This window comes from Plodia interpunctella, chromosome 10, assembly GCF_027563975.2.
Source record: "Plodia interpunctella isolate USDA-ARS_2022_Savannah chromosome 10, ilPloInte3.2, whole genome shotgun sequence".
In the NCBI taxonomy this organism is placed as follows: Eukaryota; Metazoa; Arthropoda; class Insecta; order Lepidoptera; family Pyralidae; genus Plodia; species Plodia interpunctella.
The window spans coordinates 3,122,270-3,144,034 of record NC_071303.1 but is presented as its reverse complement, the minus strand read 5'-3'; the positions used below and the strand labels follow the sequence as shown (position 1 = coordinate 3,144,034).

At 35.8% G+C, this 21,765-nt stretch overlaps 3 protein-coding genes across 5 annotated transcripts in view; 2 read left to right on the top strand and 1 right to left on the bottom strand.

The window, feature by feature from the left end:
• Src64B (Src oncogene at 64B) overlaps positions 1 to 4,154 on the top strand; it is a 71,241-nt gene extending 67,087 nt beyond the window's left edge. For all 3 annotated transcript variants that reach the window (XM_053751084.2, XM_053751083.2, XM_064436188.1), the window contains one exon: positions 520 to 4,154. In XM_053751084.2, the coding sequence (XP_053607059.1) occupies positions 520 to 1,254 (735 nt within the window). In that variant the 3' untranslated portion in view covers positions 1,255 to 4,154. The remainder of the gene's footprint in view (positions 1 to 519) is intronic.
• A 1,181-nt stretch (positions 4,155 to 5,335) lies between these two features.
• On the bottom strand, positions 5,336 to 8,838 carry Papst2 (PAPS transporter 2). The gene is made up of 5 exons (XM_053751086.1): positions 8,284 to 8,838; positions 7,430 to 7,656; positions 6,696 to 6,922; positions 5,903 to 6,084; positions 5,336 to 5,696 (listed from the first exon to the last, which is right to left on the bottom strand). Exons 1-5 carry the CDS (start codon positions 8,610 to 8,612, stop codon positions 5,531 to 5,533), a joined length of 1,131 nt encoding a protein of 376 aa, XP_053607061.1. The 5' UTR covers positions 8,613 to 8,838; the 3' UTR covers positions 5,336 to 5,530.
• Positions 8,839 to 9,500: 662 nt separating this feature from the next.
• Positions 9,501 to 21,344, top strand: LOC128672894 (uncharacterized protein). The gene is made up of 11 exons (XM_053750398.1): positions 9,501 to 9,653; positions 9,738 to 10,819; positions 11,057 to 11,308; positions 11,637 to 11,837; positions 13,219 to 13,404; positions 14,169 to 14,297; positions 15,089 to 15,179; positions 15,685 to 15,866; positions 16,178 to 16,362; positions 17,381 to 17,570; positions 17,805 to 21,344. The coding sequence occupies exons 2-11, from the start codon at positions 9,767 to 9,769 to the stop codon at positions 17,919 to 17,921; spliced, it is 2,586 nt and encodes an 861-aa protein (XP_053606373.1). The 5' UTR covers positions 9,501 to 9,653; positions 9,738 to 9,766; the 3' UTR covers positions 17,922 to 21,344.
• The last annotated feature ends 421 nt before the right edge of the window (positions 21,345 to 21,765 follow it).

Here is a 21,765-nt window from a genome sequence, read left to right as displayed (position 1 = left end):
TCGAACATCTCGACATTGATTGGGCCGTGGTCATCCGCGGTTATAAGAACAACGACCTGTTCATTGCTATGCACCATTATGATAAACTATGCAAATTAATGGCAAAAAAATAATAATACGTTAGTTTGTCAGTCAGTATTTTTAAAATAACATACTGACTGTAAATTCTGCATGCTGCGCCATTAGACGTAAAAAAACCAAGGATAATATTAAAAAAAAACAATTATGATGTCAATTATAAATTAGTTTTATTTCTATTTCAACATGACCCTGCGACGATAGAAATTATACTCAGTAAATAGAAGTGGTTCCAACTGTGGGACTACAGGTTGCGGAAAATAATATTTGATTGACATAAAGTGATTATTTGATTAAAACAAAGTGAAAATTTTATAGACACTATCAAATATTCACGTTTTTTTTGAATCAAATGAATAATGTTACAAAGAAATCGAATAGTTTTAATTAACACAACGATTGTTTGGCAAAACATATCTGACGTGAATTTATGATTTGCAGGTGGCCGTGAAGACTCTGAGGGAAGGCACGATGTCGACGCAGGCGTTCCTGCAGGAGGCGGCCATCATGAAGAAGTTCCGCCACCCGCGGCTCGTGGCGCTGTACGCCGTGTGCTCCCAGCAGGAGCCCGTCTACATCATCCAGGAATACATGTCCAAAGGGTCCCTCCTGGACTTCCTCAGAAATGGAGAAGGGAAATTCCTCAAGTTCGAAGACCTAGTGTACATCGCGTCCCAAGTCGCCTCCGGCATGGAATACCTCGAATCCAAATTCTTAATACACAGAGACTTAGCCGCTAGAAACGTCTTAATAGGTGCGAATAACGAAGCCAAAATATGCGACTTCGGACTCGCCAGGGTCATCGAAGACAACGAATACTGCCCCAAACAGGGGTCGAGGTTCCCCGTTAAATGGACCGCCCCTGAAGCTATTATATATGGACGATTTTCTATAAAGAGTGACGTTTGGTCGTATGGAATATTGCTCATGGAAGTATTCACATATGGACAGATACCATACCCCGGGCTTCACGGCAAAGATGTCATAGAACAAGTGGAGAGAGGGTACAGAATGCCCAAACCAGCCGGGCATTACATATCCGACGATATCTACAGACTGATGTTACAATGTTGGGACGCGATACCCGAGAAGCGGCCGACGTTCGAGTTTCTCCATCATTATTTCGATTCGTTCAACGTGACCAGTGAGATACCGTACAGAGAAGTGCAAGACTAGTGCTGTGATATAGTGAAATAATTTGGACAACTCAGTTAGTGAATACGGGAATTGTGACTCGTGTGGAGAACGCATTACATTCGCCACGCTCTGATTGGCCGTTACTTATATTACTAAATATACTTATGACTGAGATACATAGTGTAATATTGCTTACGCCACGAAAAGGGATGCCATCAAAGGCGGCTCGTATGCTATGAGTCTTTTTGGAGAACAGTAAAAGTTATAAGATTTATTTTAAGCCTGAGAAAATGGAAATGTAATTTTAATTGTATGGCGTCAGAATAGCAGTTGATTTGTATTTATATCTCATGTCTCTACTTTGTGGAGTTGGCGACCAATCAGAGCACATTATATGGTCAGGATAATATTCAATTTATGTGTAATAAGTGCAATAAGTGACGCTAGAATTAGTTAATGTGAATTTAAATTATGGAAATCAGTGATTTTATGTTCCAAAATCGTATTCTCCTGGCCATACGAGTACATCACCAAATCATCTCAATAGCAACACGCGAAGGATATTTAAATCAGGACTATGCTACGTTGTTATAATGACACTGCCAATAATTGTGATAGCGTTCACACACCAATTCCATTTCTTTTTAGTATTTTTTGTACTCCAAGCATTAACAAATACAGGAATGCCTGAGCTTGACATTTAATTGGTTGTAGGCTTCTTGTTTGATTTCTGACTGTTGGTCGTCTGCTAAACAGAACATTTTGAGCGCGATACACAGTGAGACGCAAAACGCAACCAACCAATCACGGTGTGGCGTTGTGACGCGACGACAACAAAGCCGCAATGCGATTGGTATGCCGCGATTGAAAACATGGTACAGATCTGAAGTAATCTGACTTACTAAAACAAAGTGCCTAACTTTGGACATCATTTATAATTAAGAAGTTATCCGTTATTAGCATACGACCTAATTATATTGAACTAATCGAAACTATGGTTCTAAGCGCGCAAAATTCCAATCAAGCATAACATAAGTATTATAGTCTTGTGCAAGTTTCACGTTCTATGTTCTTATTTATTAGCAACTATAGCTTAGCACTTGTAGATTTATTTTGCATTTTGTACAAAGTGAACTTTCTATGTATAAGCAATAAGGTTTATAAACGAAAAACACGATATTTTCATATTCTAAAGTGAGATGTGATATTTTTTCATCACTTGCCCACAAAACATATAAAAAGACCTCCAGTTATGCGCTCTTTGAAAGATATCGTATTTGTTCTTATAGCCTGCACATTATTTGCACGCATTTTGAGTAGGTTACGTTCAAATCATTCAAGTAAAAATTCTGGCTCCTTTGCAAACATTTACTCTGCTGTTAGAAATTGTCTTGAAAACATCAAATTATTTAACTGATATTTAATTTTTATTAAGTTTATTTTCTCATTTAATTGTTGCAAAATTATGTATCATATAAACGTTGGTATTTCGGGGAACAATTGCATTGATAAAACTTAAAACGAATGCACTTATTTTGCAGAGTAAACCTTTTCAAAAACAGTATTATGCGATTGTTGCAAAGGGGCCAACTACCCTCATGTGTAAAAAGACAAATAAAACTAGCTTTAGGACTATATACCAAAGAGTTATTTGTACATTAAGAGCGAACGATTGACGGAGCATTATTTAATTTATAGCCTATTTAGATGTGACCTGTATTATAAATTAATTTGACCAATATCAAGCGTATGGCAATTATATGAAAGTTTTAACAAATTTGAGCGCAATGAGTATACTATTAATGCCAGAATCTTTTTGCCTGGTGGCCACTATTGGTGTTCTAGGCATTTCGATCATTCATAGTTGCCCGTGACGGTCAAAGCGTTTTAACCAATTTAACTGATTAGACTGCTAAATTTTACTTTAACTAAAATTGATTTTTCAGTCATTTTGACGCGTAATATTAATATTATAATACGCCTATTTTTTTAAATCGAAATTTTCATTTAAAGACATTTTTTTTCATGTTGTCATTACAGTGCTTTCTTTAGATTTGCATACAAACAATATATACAAACGGGAAACAATGGAAACAGAAGTACACACATTTTACACTGATAAAAATCTTGTTACAGCTTGTTGTCTTGTTATACTGATATATTATAGATTTTTTAAACAATAATTCCCAAGAGCTACATTTCCGCAAAATTTCTGGGTACAGAAAAATGTCCCTATATTCATATATTCCATAAGTTGTTGTTGCCAAGCTGTACCATTTTTCTAAAAACCATTCGGGAACAGTTAACGGGTTGTAGATAAATCTGGAAGCCTGTTTTTTTTGCCATCAAGATATAATAACATAACAAAATATAATTGTCAAATTGGACCAATTTTGTATGGCGACATCACCTTAGTTTCAAATACCTACTTTCTTTGCGGAATAAATTGTACTTTATCAATCCGTCGACCAGCGCCCCAGTAGCGGCGCTAAATGGCATTTTTTATATACTACTGAGAAATAAAACAGGCACGCGGCCCACTTTATGGAAAGTGGTCACCGCAGCCTATGAACGCCTACAACATTAGGGGATATCACACGCGCTTTGCCGACCCTGACTAAATCTTTTCACACCCTTTTTGAAGAAATCATGAATCGCAATTGAAAATATTAGTAAAAGATTAAAGCTTGTGTTTCCATTGTATGCTGTGATACTAGCCCGGATTGCGTAACGAATGCGCAATGCGCAATTTACAAAGAGTATTAAAACATCATACTGTTATCACTTAATCGTTTTGTCCTAGACTATAAAAAACCAATGAAAATAGTGTCTTAATAACATTCCAGATATTCAAACACGTTAAATTTGGACACTTTTGTATTGAAAACGATTAGATTTGTAAGATTTTGTACATACAAAATAAATGTCATTGATATATATTATGCCTTTTATTTACAAAACAACTCATGATTTTAATTTACATTTAAAATAAATCTAAAATCTTTCACTGTGTGACGTGGTCATTTAAAGTTGCACCATAATTTTTGAATTTACTTATTTAAATAATAATTTATACGTATTTAAATATAATTTGTTTCTAATTTCTGGCTTTTAGTTGCTATTGTTTTGCTACGTTATCTATTTAGCCGATAATATTCCAAATAAAATAATAAAAAAAACATTGTTGATAAAATGATTTTCATTTTCATTGGAAGCAAGCTTTAAATGACCACGTTACAAATTATATGCAAATAATACTAATAAAATTTTACAATCATAATTAACTTCAGTCATAAATGAATCTAACTATAGAAATACTTGGCCGCTTTTACACTAGTAAGTTATTACGTAAGTTTCACTTTCGTATCTTGCAAATAAAGTTTTGTGTGAAGATATCACGGTAAATTACAACTAATTTCCCGTGATATCTTCACACAAAATGTCAGAACCCGTAAGTCATTACGTAAAACTTACATAGTTACGTAATTATTTAGTGTAAAAGCGGCCTTAAAAGACAAATGCACTGCGCGAAATCACAGAATTAAAAATTCAATTTAAAAATCAATTGCACATCACAGATAAAAATAGAAAAAAAAAAACATAATTATAAAGAAATAAATATTATAATATTGTAAAATAAAATTGCCTAACTAAAATCTAAATAACTATACCTAAAATATAATAATGTATAAATTATGACCCTATAAGGTGGAAATAGACGGGTCCGATGCGCCGGGTATTGGTGTTTATCTAACAATTAGAGCCATGCCACATTGCCATACGCCGTTATTTTCTATAGGTTTTGATGGGAATGACGTTCGTTGACGTACGTCGAAATGAATTTCTGGGTTCTTATGCGTTGTTTGTCGACGGACGTCAAAACGACGGAGCGTGACTGAGCAATGGTATATGGCCCAATTGAATATCTGTGTGCTATTTTTGATTTTGTGATATGTCTATTGAAAAAACGAATAGACTATTAAACGGTGCAATTTCAAAATTAACGCTCCACTAGCGTAGCGTTATTGTTGACGTGACTCACCGAAAACGCGTGAGTCGAAAGATTTTTCCTTCGATATTTTTACTAGGCTCATGTCAAAAGGATCAATTAATTTTAATTTTAATTTTATCTGGCCCTGTAAGGTCGTCGCTTCTATTAAACAAACGACAAAAAAACCAAAACACGGCACATCAAAACCAGCTTCTGACCATAAAACATGGTTCTAAACAAATATTAACAAGAAAATGACATAAAACTTCATATATTCTATACACATGATTTCTCTGTATATTCCCTCAGTTACAAATAATTTTACTACACAATATCACTATATATTTTGCCTTTCGACTTGGCCCCTTTATGGAATGATTTAAAGTACAGCCAAAAACTAAGCACTGGTTCAGGAATATAATGAGGATTTTTCTTACTATAATGATTTAAATATATCGCCAACGCAACCAGCATTCCAGACCATACATATCTGCAAAGGAAATGGACATTAAGTACATATATGTATGTATATGTGCGTAGGTTATGATTCTAATGCATTTTACAGTAAAATAATGTCCACCATTTGTACATTTTTTTTTGTAATTCTGTGCAATAAAGTTTTAAATAAATAAATAATCTCTTTCAGTATATGTCGACTCATGTTTATGCAAATAAATTATTGTCATTAATACTTACTGGAAGACAAATGGCTTGGCGAAGAAGAGGAACGATATGATTATGGACAGCGCCTTCCTCATTGTGGTGACTGTGACTGCGACAGTGGCGCCACTGATACGAACTAACGTCAACACAGCTTGCAGGCCCATGTACCCGCCAAGACTCAACAGAAATATGTTTGAATATATCATCACCGGTTTCTGTAAAATTAATAAATCTATATAGGTATAATGGAAAGGAGGGTAGCTTTGCCCAGCAGTCTGCTCTGAATGAGGGCTCTAAATGAGATAAATAAATAATAGTCATATAAATACAAGTACTATTTCATATAAATATTACGCCAAACAAGTACAGCGCGGACAAGCATACCTTGCAAAAGTCGGCACACAATAAGGGACAAAATATAATAAAAACTCTTTATCGCATTATAAATATATAGAGATAGGTACTAAGTAAAAGAAAATGTTGAAGTACCACTACGACTTTATCCCTAATGAAATTTGTTACAGGCAACCAACATGTAGGTATATTTTTCACAGTTCTTAGTCAGATCTTAAGCGTCTTTCCTAATATTTCTTCTCCACTTCGCACGGTCTTTGGCATCCCTAGTTGTCAGACCATTGGCACATATATCATCTTTGTCGACATCAAGCCAGCACTTCTTAGGTTTACCCCTTCTGCCAGAGCCAGGATATATAGTTTTCTCTGTCTATGATTATAGTGTACTAGAGATGCTATGTACAGCAGTTGATAGAAAAAGGCAAAGATTTTTAAATAGGCATTTAAAAATTACACAAAATATGTCATATACCTCAGCACAGTATTTAAATCCATCAACCAATATCCCGCTAGTGCCAGTGAAAACAAGTAGATAACCACTGGCAATAATGTATGAATAGAACACTACTTCATTGTTTGTTGCTTGGTATTGCTTCATGGTTTTTTCTTGAACATTACCAATGATAGCATCACAGAGTAATGCTGAAGATATCACAACAACTCCAATAAAATTGAAGCTGGATGACACTTTGGCATCGGCTGGAAGGCAAAGGTAAATTTAGAAAAAGTATTGTTATGAATATTCCATGCAATGATAAATGTCTCCATGCATCAGACCTGAGATAGGAAACATGAAGAAACGAATACTGAGAGAGGATACACTAAACTTTTTTATGTATAGAAGGAAGTACAAATAAGTAATAAAGGACAGGAGAGTAAAAATCACATTTCTTCTTTTTCTTCCTCACCCTTAATTGCAATTCTCATGGCTGAGGATTGCAGTAATTAAGTGCACACATACAACAACTTTCAATATAGGATAATATAATATATAATACAAGCGGTTTGCTACTGCCTTCTCCATTTTCACAAGCTAGGTGATAAATGTCAATTAGAGTGCAAGGTTTCCTTACAATGTTTTCCTTTACCAGAAAAACATGGTGGTTGATGAAAACACAAGTCAGAGATGTATACATGAGTCAGATACAGATTCAATTTGAACCTAGGAACTTTTATTATGTAGTCATAAATATTTGATGAACTTACCCAAAGTAAACATAGTCAGTCCCACACACATAATCACAGCGGATACATAATCTAGGAAACCATATTTTTTTCCCAATATAATAATACTTCCTATCATCACAGGTATCAACTTGCAGCTCTTGAAAATCAACTGTGTTGGGTAGTTTAAGTAGCTTAGTGCCAGATTCGATAGTGACATAGTACCTAGTGTCAGAGCAGCTAAGACAGCATAAATACCCAATGGCACTCTGGAAACAATAAATGTACTCTTATAGTTATATTCCTCATGGCATAAGGTTGTAGCCATTATGTGGAATTTAACAATTCTTAGGCAATATTGATGAAGTGGTTTCCACCCTTGCTTCCACCATATCACTCACTAACTGGTAAATCATTAAGTAGAGGGTTTTTTCACCGGAAGGAAGTAGCGGTCTATTAAAACTAATATGTGAATGAGTCAGATTCTTATATACAAAGTCATGTGGCACAAGTAGGATTCTAACCAAGACCTACCAGTTCACAAGCAAGCGTTTTACCCATAGGACCAATGCTGATTTCATAAACTATAAATGTTTACTATGGCCAAGTTACAATTTGATTCTCCTGGACAAGTGTTGTGCCATGGCTAAAGCTTTGACATTTGGCTTATTTTTATCTAAAAACTGTTCCCAAGCGAGTAGGTGGTTTTCATAAGTTATCACTGTACTAGAATTAAAAATTGAAAACTTGGAAAGCCTTGTCTACTATCTAAATAGATATGTGAAAAAAAAACTTTACATGCATGTATACACAATTCATTCTGTTCAATTCATCCTGGAATAGCACATGTACCCTTCGCTGCATCTAGCTAAAAAACATTTACAACAAAAACTTACTTTCTTTGAATAGGATTCCTCATCAAGGATTCTGCATAACTAAGTAGCATTGTCATTATAAATTGAACTAATGTTATGTACAAACTAACAGGCTTTATCTCTGGTACAGAGAAAATTAGTTCCACGTAATAACCATAACCTAAATAACATATAAAAACAAATACTGTACAACACAAAAACTGTGTTAAATGGCTAAAAGGCGTTAAATCCAGGCATAGAATGTTAATTTTTGACATCTGGCTGTCTACAGCTGCTTCAAACTTTTCATTGCCAATGTCGACTTGGGTTTCTTTTTGAGAATTCATGAGTTGGCTTTTGTATGAACTCATTCTTGGAGATTTATTTCACTGACTATTGTAGATATTACATTTTTCGATGGAAAAATCAATTTGAAGTAAGTTGTATTCAACGAAGAACTCAAGAGTTAATATTTCAGTTGTAATGCTTTCAAGTTTCAATCTTGGTCACAATCAACACAACAAACCTCCAACGCCAACCAACAAACCAACTGTTCTTTTTCGTTTTCGGACTTTTTTGGCAAAAAGTTTTCGGCTATTTTGACATTGACACACCAGTGGCATCAATTGACACTGACGTTAAGTTTTTTTTTGTTACACGTCACTGGTTGCATGAGCATGGTATAAATTAAGACGGCTCGCAGCGCCAATTTTCTAACAAAACATGTTATAAAAACAAGTTAGGGAAACCGCCCGTCCGCTGCGCTTTTTGTTGTTATGTTTGCGTACTCCATATTGCGCTGTGCTGCCCTACGTCTTTCTTTAGTGAACGCTAACACAAAATGAGTCACTTCCCCTCCTCGCAGGCGAACGCGGGGGATGTTATCCATTCTGTTTGGAAAACACGTTTTTCATATTTTTCTAACATAACAGTTAGGCCGGTTAGTAAAGCATGTGTTTGTGTTAGCTAACAAGAAAACACGGCGCTGCGGATCCGGCTTTATGTAACCATAAAGTCCCATGTTTCCATTCCAATGCGTGCGACATCATTGGAAGTGACTTTATAAAATATTAAGTCAGTACGCCTTTTAAATATTGTAATAAAGTGAAAGAAATCACTGGAGGGTTTAAATTTTTATACAACCATCACATACATACATCACAATTAAGTTTTTTTTTTAGAAAAATACACAGATAAAAACATTACATTAAAGGGACCAAATAAAATAAATATGTCATTGCGTGAATGCAGCAAAAATTAGGTAGTCGTAGTAGCTTTTTATGAACAGCTGAGATGGTAACCCTGGTATAATTTTATGTGAGGTTCGCAAACAAAATAGAAGAAAAATAAAATTATCGGATTATTTTCGTGTAAATCCATTGTAATTCGTAATACCACTAATCGTTGCTAAGGTGTGTGTATTTGGTGTTTGCAATATCAATAGTGTACTACTAATGCGTTTCTCTTTGTTAATAGTTGTGTTTTAACTTCCGCAGATTGCATAGTCAAACTGGATTGAAAGATAATGATGGACTCTGACGCGTCCGGCGCAGACTTTTGCCGGTTTTGTAGATCGGAGGCATCCTCCGACCGCCCCCTGTTCCATCCTTGCATCTGTACGGGCTCCATAAAATGGATCCATCAGGAATGTTTAGTGCAGTGGATGAGATACTCTCGAAAGGAGATTTGCGAATTGTGTGGTCACCGATTCTCCTTTATGCCAATTTATTCCCCTGATATGCCGAGAAGGCTGCCTATTCGTGACGTAGTGGGAGGACTTGTGACTTCAGTGGCATCAGCCGTGAAAGATTGGCTTCATTACACCTTAGTGGCTCTGGCTTGGCTAGGCATTGTACCTCTGACAGCCTGTAGAACCTACCGTTGCTTGTTCTCAGGCTCGCTAGATCCAGTCATTTCCTTGCCTTTTGACATTGTATCTGCTGAGAATCTGGCAAAAGATGTTTTCTCAGGTTGTTTTGTTGTGACATGTACTCTGTTCTCATTTATTGGACTGGTTTGGCTGAGAGAGCAAATTATGCATGGAGGAGGACCAGACTGGATGGAAAGAGAAGTATTGCCAGCCCCAGCACAAGATGATATACCATTACCAGATAACAATAATGAACAAGTGAATGAGCAGGCTGAAGATCTTGCAGGACGAGAAGAAGGAAATGGTGACGGCGTCGAAGATCCGTTGGTCGGAGATGAAGCAAATTGGAATCCAATGGAATGGGACCGTGCAGCGGCTGAAGAGTTGACCTGGGCTCGGCTCTTGGGTTTGGATGGGTCTATGGTCTTTCTTGAGCATGTTTTCTGGGTTGTGTCATTGAATACCCTATTTATAGTAGTCTTTGCATTTTGCCCATACCATATCGGAAGAATAGGAGCAGCTGTGGCAGGTTTTAATGCTGAAGGTCCATTTGCCGGCCCACTGACAGCACTGGCAGGTTACTGTTTAGTGGGTGCCATCCTTGTGGTGTTTCATGCTATTGCCGCACTGCTACGTTTGCGGAGTGCTAAGAAAGCGCTTGGATTCTGCTATGTGGTGGTGAAAGTAGCTCTGCTATCTGTTGTTGAGGTGAGTTCTCACAAGTGTATTTGTGTGTACATTTCGGATCTTTGTTAAATCAAATATAAAATTCAACAAGACAAAATATTTAAATTTTATCACATTTTGCTTTTACAGTTCTAAAACAAAGTCCATTAGCCTTTAATTTTACATATCTTTTACAATGTATATTAGAGTGCAATACATGAATATTGAATCAAAGTTGCAAATATTAGTATTGCTCACTACATATTTTATTCATTTCAGATTGGTGTGATACCACTGGTCTGTGGATGGTGGTTAGACCTCTGCTCCCTTTCAATGTTCGATGCTACCCTCAAAGACCGTGAAGCCAGCCTTCAAGCAGCCCCCTGGACACTCATGTTTATCCATTGGTTGGTCGGAATGGTCTATGTGTACTACTTTGCATCATTTATTTTGTTGCTAAGAGAAGTTCTGAGGCCAGGAGTGTTGTGGTTCTTGAAGAATTTAAATGATCCAGATTTCAGCCCAGTACAGGTAAATTTATTGAAGAAAATTTTGTTTGTTTGTAAATCTTTATTGTACATATACATTTTTTTAAAATCACTATACAAAAATAAATATATTATGAACAATGCCCATTTATCCCTGGAAAGGGAACTCATCCAATCACTGAATATTGAAAAGGACATCTTAATTTTTCTTATGATTCTTTAGCGCTTTTTTTTCTGTGTTTTTCTTTGAGAATAATTAACACGCTGTTTACTTAAGTATGTAGGTATACCTATTATATACATTTTACAGCTGACTTAAACAACTATTCTCAACTTTTCGTGTGCTCTGTTAAAACCCATAGAATTTTCAGGAAATGATTCACCTGTCGGTTTGGTCTCATATTCGCCGGTTGGTACTCTCAGCCATGATATTTGGCACTGCCGTACTCTTCATGCTGTGGCTCCCAATCCGGGTGATCAAGTATGTCATCCCAGGATTCCTGCCGTATGCTGTGGCCGTACATACCGAGGCTCCGGTCAACGAACTCAGTCTAGAGTTATTGCTGTTACAAGTGAGTAAATTAACTAAATATGTATTTAGAACAAGCACGCGATATCGCACTTTCGTATATGATTTCTTGGGAATAATAGAAATTTGAAATGAAATACTAAAGTTAAGGCCTTATAATATGACCACTCCATATCCTCTTGTGGTTGCCGTACGAGGTGACCATGGGATTGCCCTGATAGACAACAATAGTAATCCCAAGGAGACGTCTCATCTTTAAAATTTTAAGATTTATTTTTATTCTTTCCCCGGGCTTCTTGGCGTCACAGCCCCGATTGAAACCGGTATCACGAGAAGAGATGAGAGAAATAAAGCTAAAAAATTGTAACGTATGAATATACGTATGAAGGCATTAGAAATAATGCCTACTGAAGAATTTACTAAATAAAACATGTGACTAACTCTATATTCACTCAAGAGGAGCATCACTAAAAGGCTTGTTTTTTATATATTTTAGGTACTTTGATTAAAATTCACGCCAATTACGTAATGTCAAGATATCATTCATTAGTGGTATTTTTGGCACATGTATGGAGGTCAAGTTGGTGTATTACATTGATCTGATTTTTTACCATATTATTATGAATGTTTATTTCTGTTCTATGCAATAACAACAGAGGCTTACAATACGGGTACGTATTTGAATATCGAAACTTAAAATATCTACAGTTGAATCTTCTAATGTATCAAAATATCGACAATTTATTATGTTGATGTTCAAGCCTTGGATTATGATACCTACATATTGTTAGGTATATAATATAAAATCCCTAATCTTAGAAAAAAAAATGGAAAATGCTTCACCGAGAAGAATAAACTTCTTAAATTAATTGATGATGAATCTTAGAAAATTCCTATACTTAGGTACAATACATAAGTTTAAACTAATAATGTAAGGCAAATTAGGGCCTGATGTAAGATCTATTCGGCACGGCATAGAATCTTTTCAACATCACAATAAGTCTTGATGGATTTCGCAAAGTCATCGCATCATTGGCAAAACGAAGGAGGGTCAGAGCATCAGACCACCATCCATGTCCACATTGAGCCAGTCCATAAGTTTAAAATAATAATTTTGCGGCGAGCGCTCCTAAAATCAGTTTTTTTTTTTCAAATTATGAACAACATTTTTACAATTAATCCATTATAAATTTTGATATTTCTTTTGTCGATGATTTTAAATATTTGAAACATCGATCTTAGTCCTTAATTATAGTTATATAGGTATTGTCGATATAGGAAACATCGAAATCATAAGAGTCCATGATTTAAAATTTCGGTATTTAGATCATCAACGTTTTAACTGTCGATATTTTAATTTTCGATATTCAAATGCGTATCAACAAATAAAAATGAGGATAATTTTATTGGATTGTATCGCATAGGTGATTCTGCCGGCGCTTCTAGAACAATCGCACACTAGAACTTGGTTGAAAGCGGGGCTCCGCGCGTGGTGCGCTTTAGCGGCGGGGCTACTAGGGCTGCGGTCCTACCTCCTCGGCGAGTTGCGCTCGGAGTCGCCGCTTGCGCAGCAGCAGCCGCCGCCGCATCAACTGGCGGCTGCGCATCAGGTACAACTTTGAAAATAATAATGAGATGAACAGTACCTATGTGCTTTTTATGATCATTTTTGAATTTAAGCGTTTTTGGACTAAAAGCTTTTTGTTATATGTATCTGGAACAAGTACTTACGAAATTTTATTGTGAAAACTAAAGGCTTTATAGTTATTTATGTAAGTGAATATACATATATAAAGTTTTCCGAATAGATAACAATAATAAAAAAAATAACAAAAATTTGTTATTTGATGTAATAAATAGCAGCAAATATTTATAATATTTTTTAAACATATAGGCCATTATAACCTATAGGCAATGTTTAAAAATTATTATACATTCTGATGACAACAAAAGTCATTTATGTAATTATGATAACAAACACCAACTTGTGAACACTCATTCCTTTTCACAATTATTTTCCATTTTGCTTCATTCCAGCATTCCAGCATTCCACATTCATGCATTCCAACATAACAATGACAACTAAGGGCCAGGAGAACTTAAGGAGACAAAATGAGATAAGATTTCCTTGCGACTTCCCGGCCCAATCCGGCTAATCTCCTACAAAGCAGATGGGGCTGGGCACGCGATAGGGACAAAAGATGCCAGCGCTGTCTCGTTTCTTCTTGTGTATTACTAATACGCACATCTCTTCCTTGTATGAGCGAAACGGAAATTACAACGGAGGCTATTATAGCTTTCTGTCTACATTGACGACACTTTTCGCGCCACTACGGCTATTTACCCGAAGCTAAGTTTTTTTTTTTTATTTTAGGCGCTGATGCGTCGCGATGGGCCAGCCGGGTTTGAGCCATACGCACGAGTCTCGTGGTTCCCTCTACGACTTGCTGCTTTGTTGGTTCTCGTGTCTATCTCGCTTGTTATGGCGAGTGCTCTCACTCTGGTAAGTCGAATCATTATGATCATTAACTAATATGAAAATTTCTATGATATAAATGTTTTTTATTATTAACTAACGGTCCGTCCCAGCTTCGTTTGGGTAAAATCATAATAAATTATACACCTATTCCTCTTCAATAACAATCTATTAAAAAAAAAGCATCAACCACAGTTGCGTAGTTTTACACATCTAAGAATACACAGGGACGGACAGACAGACAGCGGGAAGCGACTTTGTTTTTTATACTATGTAGTGATGAATAAGAGGATGCGGAAATATAATATAGCGTTTCCAATTGTTATTGGAGTTAACGCCGTCAAAAATAGGAAGCGGTTTTTTAGGAAACCTGCTGACTAAACGTTGTCACAAATATTTTATATCGTTACTACGGAAACGAAACCATATCGCGTTTTATAATCGCAAAGTGCCATCTGGCGCACATACTGGGAAATTTGCTTGTTGAAAACTTGATGTGGTTTGCTTGCTAAAATGTATGTTTACTTTACACTAGTTATTTTACACCATCAAACTATCTTCTTTCTCTCATTTGAGTTCCTGATAAATTCTCGACTGTGGCGTCTCAAAACCCCAAAAACTTGAAATATTTGATGATTCGTCTGTCGTTTTACTGAATCTCTTCTCCATGTTGCTTAGCCATCTAGTTAGATACCATGTGTTTGGGCAGGCTTGTGGTCTGCCCAACCATTCAGGCAAAACGAGGGTTTGTTTTATCGGGTTGCGCCTCATACCATTTACTTATGTCAATGGCAATAAAATTTAAAATCCCATATCAGGTGATCCCAGTGGCCATCGGCAGAAAAGTAATGGCTATCTGGCTGCCGAAGGCGTCTGAAGGCGTCCACGAGCTATATACCGCGGCTTGTGGTAAGTTCTATGGGTGATAATGACTGTATGATAATTTGTACGTATAATTAAGTATTTGCTTTTTGATAAATACTATATAATTTAAAAATTTGACGTGAAAAATGCTTGATGATCTGATATCTGATTAAACGCTTTGACTATGTATGTTCGGGTGGAATCTTGCAACTAAATTTTGAAGCAGATCTTATGCCGATTGAGCTGAAATTTTGTATACACGTATAGTTTGGATGGTAATGCATTATTGTCGTATAAGCAAGACCTGCTAGTGTTCTCGGTTCCCATCAGGAAACTCCACAATGGGTTACTATTTGATGTCCTCTGTAATTTAATGGTCATCATGCACACAAGAGTTCGAAGATCCCTTGTTCGAACTTCGATCAGCTCATCATCAGATCCACGAGTATATATCGCTGACATTAGCATCTCATACCACAAGTCTCGAACTTACTTTGGAGTTAACTCGATCTGCGTGATTTGTATTTTGTAAAGAAGTGATTGTTCCCAGGAATGTACGTATGCTGGGCCCTGGGCCGCGGCGGCACCCTGGCCGCGGGCTGGGCGGGCTACGGGCGCAGCGCGCTGCTGGGGCGCTGTGCGCTGTGGGCGCGGCTGGCGCTGCGGGCCGCGCTGGCGGCGCTGGCGCTGCTGGGGCTCGTGCCGCTGCTGTTCGGGCTGCTGCTGGAGCTGGTCAGTCTGTACTGTGTGTGTGGCCCGCCTGGCTTTCACCAGAGGTAGACCTGAGTGAAAGTTCGACATGGGTACCTCACTCATCCTTTCCAGCCACCAAACATTGCTTGCATTGTTTTGTTCCGATTTGAATGGTACTATGGTAAGACTCTGCCATAAAGTGGGGAACGCGCGTGTCGCAGCGTCCACAGGCTGCGGTCACCACTCACCAACTGGTCATACCGGTATGCCTCCTTGAGTAGTATAAAAAAGATATTTCTCAAGAGCTCACGAAAAATTGAACTTGCTAACATACAACTTTCCGTTCCCAGGTGCTAGTGATCCCACTTAGGGTTCCGCTAGAGCAATCCCCAGTTCTCTTCGTGTGGCAGGACTGGGCTCTAGGGGTTCTGTACACGAAGATCGTGTGCGCGCTGACGATGATGGGCCCCGATTGGAGCATGCGACGTGCGATTGAGAAGGCCTACCGAGATGGCATCAGGGAAATGGATCTCAAGTGAGTTGGCTTTTTGTGATTAATTTGTTTACAAATATATGCGGAATTATCTTTTGTACAACAATATTAATTTGTAAGGTTTAAATAATTTATTCTCATAAAAATATTACAATAAATCCACTTATATGATTATAAAACAAATGCTTAAAAGTAGATAGCAGTTACCGTATTTAATTGTAATACTAGGTAGCTTAGGTACATGATACATTTTGTGTGACAAGCACATAAAAAAGACAATACAAAGAAAAATAATTTAAAATAAAAGATTATTCCTCATACAGTGAGTATAGTTCTCAGTAATGTAGTCACGTAACTCGGACTTAAAATATTTTAGGGATTCTGCATTTTTAATAATATTGTAATTAATATTATTGTACGTCCGAAATGGGCAAACTATTGTGCCTATATTGTATTGTATTTGTGGTTTCGATATAATATTATTTAGTTTTTGAAATAAGTGAATATGAAAATGCATCTTTATTTCTTTCGTCTCATAATACCTTATATTGTATGCAATTTGCATTCACATATTACTAGCGAGCTTATTTCAAAGTCACCCTCAATTAATTAATTTTTAATCCAAATAATATCGACCTAATTGAGGCTCTCTCTACCCCGTAGTAAATGATAAAGTCTTGATATTAGATATGTAAAATATTGTATATATATCTGTAAAATACCTATTTCAACACAAAGAAGTTGACAAAGAATATTTGCCACACCCTTGTGGCAAAGGTGTATTTGTTAGACAAATTAAAAAACCCCCACTTTCAATATTCATTTCGTTACAACTTTTGAACCGATTTTGATCAAATATATCTAAGGACCACCGCATAAAAATTAGCTATCAAATAAAACAAACCGCATCTAAATCTGTTCACCCGTTGGTGAACTACGGTGCCACGTGCACAGACAGACAGACACACTTAGCGGTCAAACTTATAACACACCTCTTTTTGCGTCGAGGCTTAAAAACAATTGCAAATTGAACCTGATGTTGTAATGTTTACTTCAACAGATTCATATTGACGCAAGTGGCAGCCCCGATCGTGTGCTGGCTAGGGCTGGCACTAGCGGTGCCGTACGCGTTCGCGCACAGCGTGGCACCCCTAGTTGTGACGTCGGCCGCTCAAAAGAACCTACTGGCCAGGAGAGTATACCCAGCGTTGCTTCTCATTGCTGTGTTGTGTGCCCTCACCGTGTTCCAGGTATGTCGTCATCTTCACGGGCTGATAATCTGTGCTGGACATTTTGTACAGCGTAACAATGATCCTTTACTATTTCAGTTCCAGTAGCATTACCGTTTCAGTTTTATTTGGGTTAAGTTTGTGTTAGTAAAATGTTAGTTGGGTGTAATAAAGCTTATCCTATTCTATTTTCATTATAAGTCAACATCTGACATCGGAAAATGATTGTTTTCCTTAAATAAAATTTCTCCCCAGATCCGGCAATTCCGCAAGTTGTACGAACACATCAAAAACGACAAGTACCTTGTCGGGCAGAGGCTAGTGAACTACGACCATCGGCGACACAAACAGAACGCCGTCACAGCCAACTGAACGACTGAACGAGTGAACGAGAACGGTAAAGATAGACCTGGGAAGCTGTGGGAGTGAGCGGGACGACCGTGTAGATAGTTCTTATTAACAGCTGAGCAGAGTGAGATTTTTATTTTAATATTATTTGAAGGAAGAGATGTCGTTTAAAATGGCTAATATTCTGTTGTAAATTGATCGAAAACATGGAATTCAACTGAAATTATCTGTATGTTCTTTGCGATCAATTGATCGCATTTTACTTTAGATTTTTGTTGCCAGTAAAGTAATCGAGTATAATATATTGCAGCTATAGATTTTAATCTGAATTAAATGCAAAAACACTGAAATTCAATTTTAATTTTAAGTTGGATTTAAGATTTGGTGTATATCTGTATATTTTTTTATAATTTTCACGCCTTGTGCACGTTTTGGCTTTAGTATGACGCAGTTGTGACCAACATCAATATCTTTGAAGTTTTTAAATTGAAAATCTCCAACGTAGATTTATTTGATTTTATGAGCGAGTTAAAACAGTTGGATATGTAATGTAATAAACTCATTCGACGTCTCGATAGAGTTATCGTTTCTGTCATGTGGTCTTAAGCGCACTAATTTTTTTCTGTTTCACTTATATTTTGATGATTTAGAAAGAGATGGGAGATATAGCCTGTGAGAGTTTGATGTTGAGCTTAGTGTAATGGGAAAATGCAATGCTGGCGTTTAAAAACAGATCGGATAAAATGTGTCAAAGTATAACCAGGGTGTGCGCTCTGATCGCAGTGCGTTCGGGAACATATAAGGTGGATACTTCATATTTAGGTGGTACTGTCTCGGATAGACAGGGGCGCGGGTTCATTTCCCGCTGGATTTTTTCACTCATTATTATTTTCAAAAACTGTAAGGTAACTGAATACAGTTGTTATATTTTATTGATATATAATTTTTAAAACCTCCAGTGATATTAAATAGTTGTTAGCTTCATTTTATTTTAACGGTTAAACTCTCACATGCTATAAAGATCTATAGGAGCGATCAAGAATGTTTTATGAAAACATAATAGTACAATAGTACTTTTTAATTTTCAAACTTAGACTTTAGAAAAAAGATGCATGCGGCACCGAGAAGTAACAAAGTGGAAACTTAATGACTCAACATTTTAAAACTGAAGTACACGTCTTTAAGTCGTATTTGTCAAATCGGCTTCCTTACCATTCCTACCATTTATATTTCCAATAGGTAAAATATTTTACGTATTAAGTGACCTTTTACTATGCTTTTAAAATTTCCCCATAATTCAGTATAAAATGTTTGTTGAATTTGACTTATTATATACTTTTGACTATTGATCCCATACATCATCATTGTGAAGTTATCATCGTAATGAAATTATTTAAAATGTGACGGATATGTGGATCGTTGATCGCGTAAATTAAGACCAAACTCGATAGATATTATATATATGTATGTATTTTTATTATAAAAATGTTAAAAGACAACAAAAAGTGAGAATCGGGCCTTTTCTTTTGGATCGGACTTGTTTGATTTAAATAAGCCACATGTCATTTAAAATATTATTTAAGTCCAATTTAGCAGTGACGTTAGTGCATTTTGTATTAAAATACGTATATTATGTAATGTATAAATTCATTTACGAGTAACATATTTTGGATGAGATCTTTAATTATTGTGACTCAACAAAATTAGTACGTGTTTCTTTGTAAATATTTGCCGTTGTAATCAGTAAAACTCTTCGTCCTTCCAAGACTTTGATTTTGAATAGCTTTTTGTGTTCTAGTGAAGTATATTACACGCAAATGACTATGTATCATTAACGCACGACTTTGATTATATATATTTTATGTCTATTTAACCTTCCCAAGTGAATACGGAAATAATTGGAAAATAAATATTTTGTCATTGTTTTTAATATTTATTTACAGGTTCGATTAATTTCGACGTATACGACAACAGCAGCGTGTTTTTTTTGAAGCTGTGTGAATAAAATGCAATGTTAATTTAATATGGCAAAGTTTTTCCTTTGAAAATTATGAAGTTAGTGAAATGAAAGCATAAATTTAATGCTACTTATATGTTCTCAATGTCTTCCTATTTGTTATTACTGTCTGTGATGTCTAATAGTTGTTCCCGATTTCGTATTCACTTGAGTCGGCTGCTATCTGTAACATTCTTGTGAATTATTAAGCTGTATCAATATATCGATACCACGGATTTAACTTCCACGGTGCAGGCTTGTTTGTGGGTAAATGATGTCACATCGCATAGAATGAACTTTGCTTGCCAAACTTCTTTCATAAAAGACTTAGTAACACTAATACAATTTGTCAATGGCAATTTATTTTATTAAAATTACAATGTGGACACGAAAATTGTTAATCGATATAATTCCTTCATCTGACCAGAATACAAAATCGAAAACGTTTTGAAAAGTTGATACAAAAACGTAACGCTGCACTGTAATTGCCGTTGATAAATTTACCTAATTTTAAGTGTTTAATGTATAAACTAAAATAACATTACTTTTCGTTCAATCCTTTGAATTGAAAGTTTATTAATAGAAGTGATAAATTAGTTTCATAGGAATGAATGGCGAAGTTACAGTAATTTTCTTATGAACCATCGTTATAAGATAGCTGGTCTGTCTAAAATATCTTATACTATGCAATTGGTGCGGTAAACAATATTTGTTTAATTCATTTAGACTTGTTAAATAGTTTTATATGTTTTATTTATTAATGTACACTGCTCAATGTTTTATTAATTTTGATTTCTCTTACCTATTACAAAGAAGTCTTTGCTTGGTATATTGTTTGTCTATTCTCATATTGAACATTTTCATTTTGGCTTTCACTATTATTTACATTATTGTTATTTACCAAAGTTATGTAAATTCTAATAAAGATTTCAGCTGTTGGTACTATACTAAAATCTGCCCGTCCTCAGTTTAAAATTAAAAATAATGGCGGTCGATTACAATGTTGGAATATTCGTTTCCATATTTTATATTGAAATAGATTAGGATATATTTTTTGGAACATAAGTACATGTATTACATATACTTTATACATTTATGATATATTACTGCAGGTACAATTTTTCCATATTTTAAAAAATAAAATGTCTTAATTACGACGCGCCCTGCTACTGCAATACCGATATTAAAAAATTAATTGTGCGTAATAGTTTTAATAGGGCGCGACATGTCAACATAGACACACAATATCGAGCAATGATTTCTCGTGTTTTGTCTTTTTCCTAAAATTTAATGGATGTAAGTACCTATCCGTTTTCTTCACAACCATTATGTTTCAAGACTTGAAATCTTGAATCAACATGTAATTTTATAGTGAACAAATGGACAGTTAGTTGACTCTTAGAGGCAAGGTATCAAGCAATTTGTAAACAAATAAATTAATTATTGAAACATGTATTTGTTTCTTTTTCTCCTATGGGTTTGGGATGGTTCGTTAACAGGTTGAACGACACACAATATATACTTACATTGTTCATTTTATTCTCAAGTAAGCACATTTTATTTGCTCTCAGCATAGATGAACAAAAAATCTCAGGCGTTGGAATAGAAAATTTGTCAATGCCAAATTAATTTAATAAGAGACTGTTTCGCCGTAAGTAAATTGCTTCGAATATAACCGCCAAGTAGCATACACAGAGAAACAAAATACCGAAATTATAGTGATAACCTATTCGATCGTACATGACTGTAATTATCTTTTTTACACGCAAACTTGAAACTAAATAGATGTGACTGACACACCGAAAAACGGGCCAATTTTGCAACAAATATCTCATGATAGAGAGCTTTGGAAGACAAAAGGGCCTTCGTGTC

Excerpts from the sequence above, each read along its gene's own strand:
- LOC128672894 (XM_053750398.1), top strand. The coding sequence starts at position 9,767 with ATGATGGACTCTGACGCGTCCGGCGCAGACTTTTGCCGGTTTTGTAGA. Across the intron at positions 14,298-15,088 it reads TGGCGAGTGCTCTCACTCTG|GTGATCCCAGTGGCCATCGG; the intron begins GTAAGTCGAATC and ends ATCCCATATCAG. Across the intron at positions 16,363-17,380 it reads ATCAGGGAAATGGATCTCAA|ATTCATATTGACGCAAGTGG; the intron begins GTGAGTTGGCTT and ends TTACTTCAACAG.
- Papst2 (XM_053751086.1), bottom strand. The coding sequence starts at position 8,612 with ATGAGTTCATACAAAAGCCAACTCATGAATTCTCAAAAAGAAACCCAA. Across the intron at positions 7,657-8,283 it reads AGGAATCCTATTCAAAGAAA|AGTGCCATTGGGTATTTATG; the intron begins GTAAGTTTTTGT and ends TATTGTTTCCAG. Across the intron at positions 6,085-6,695 it reads GATTTAAATACTGTGCTGAG|AAACCGGTGATGATATATTC; the intron begins GTATATGACATA and ends TTAATTTTACAG.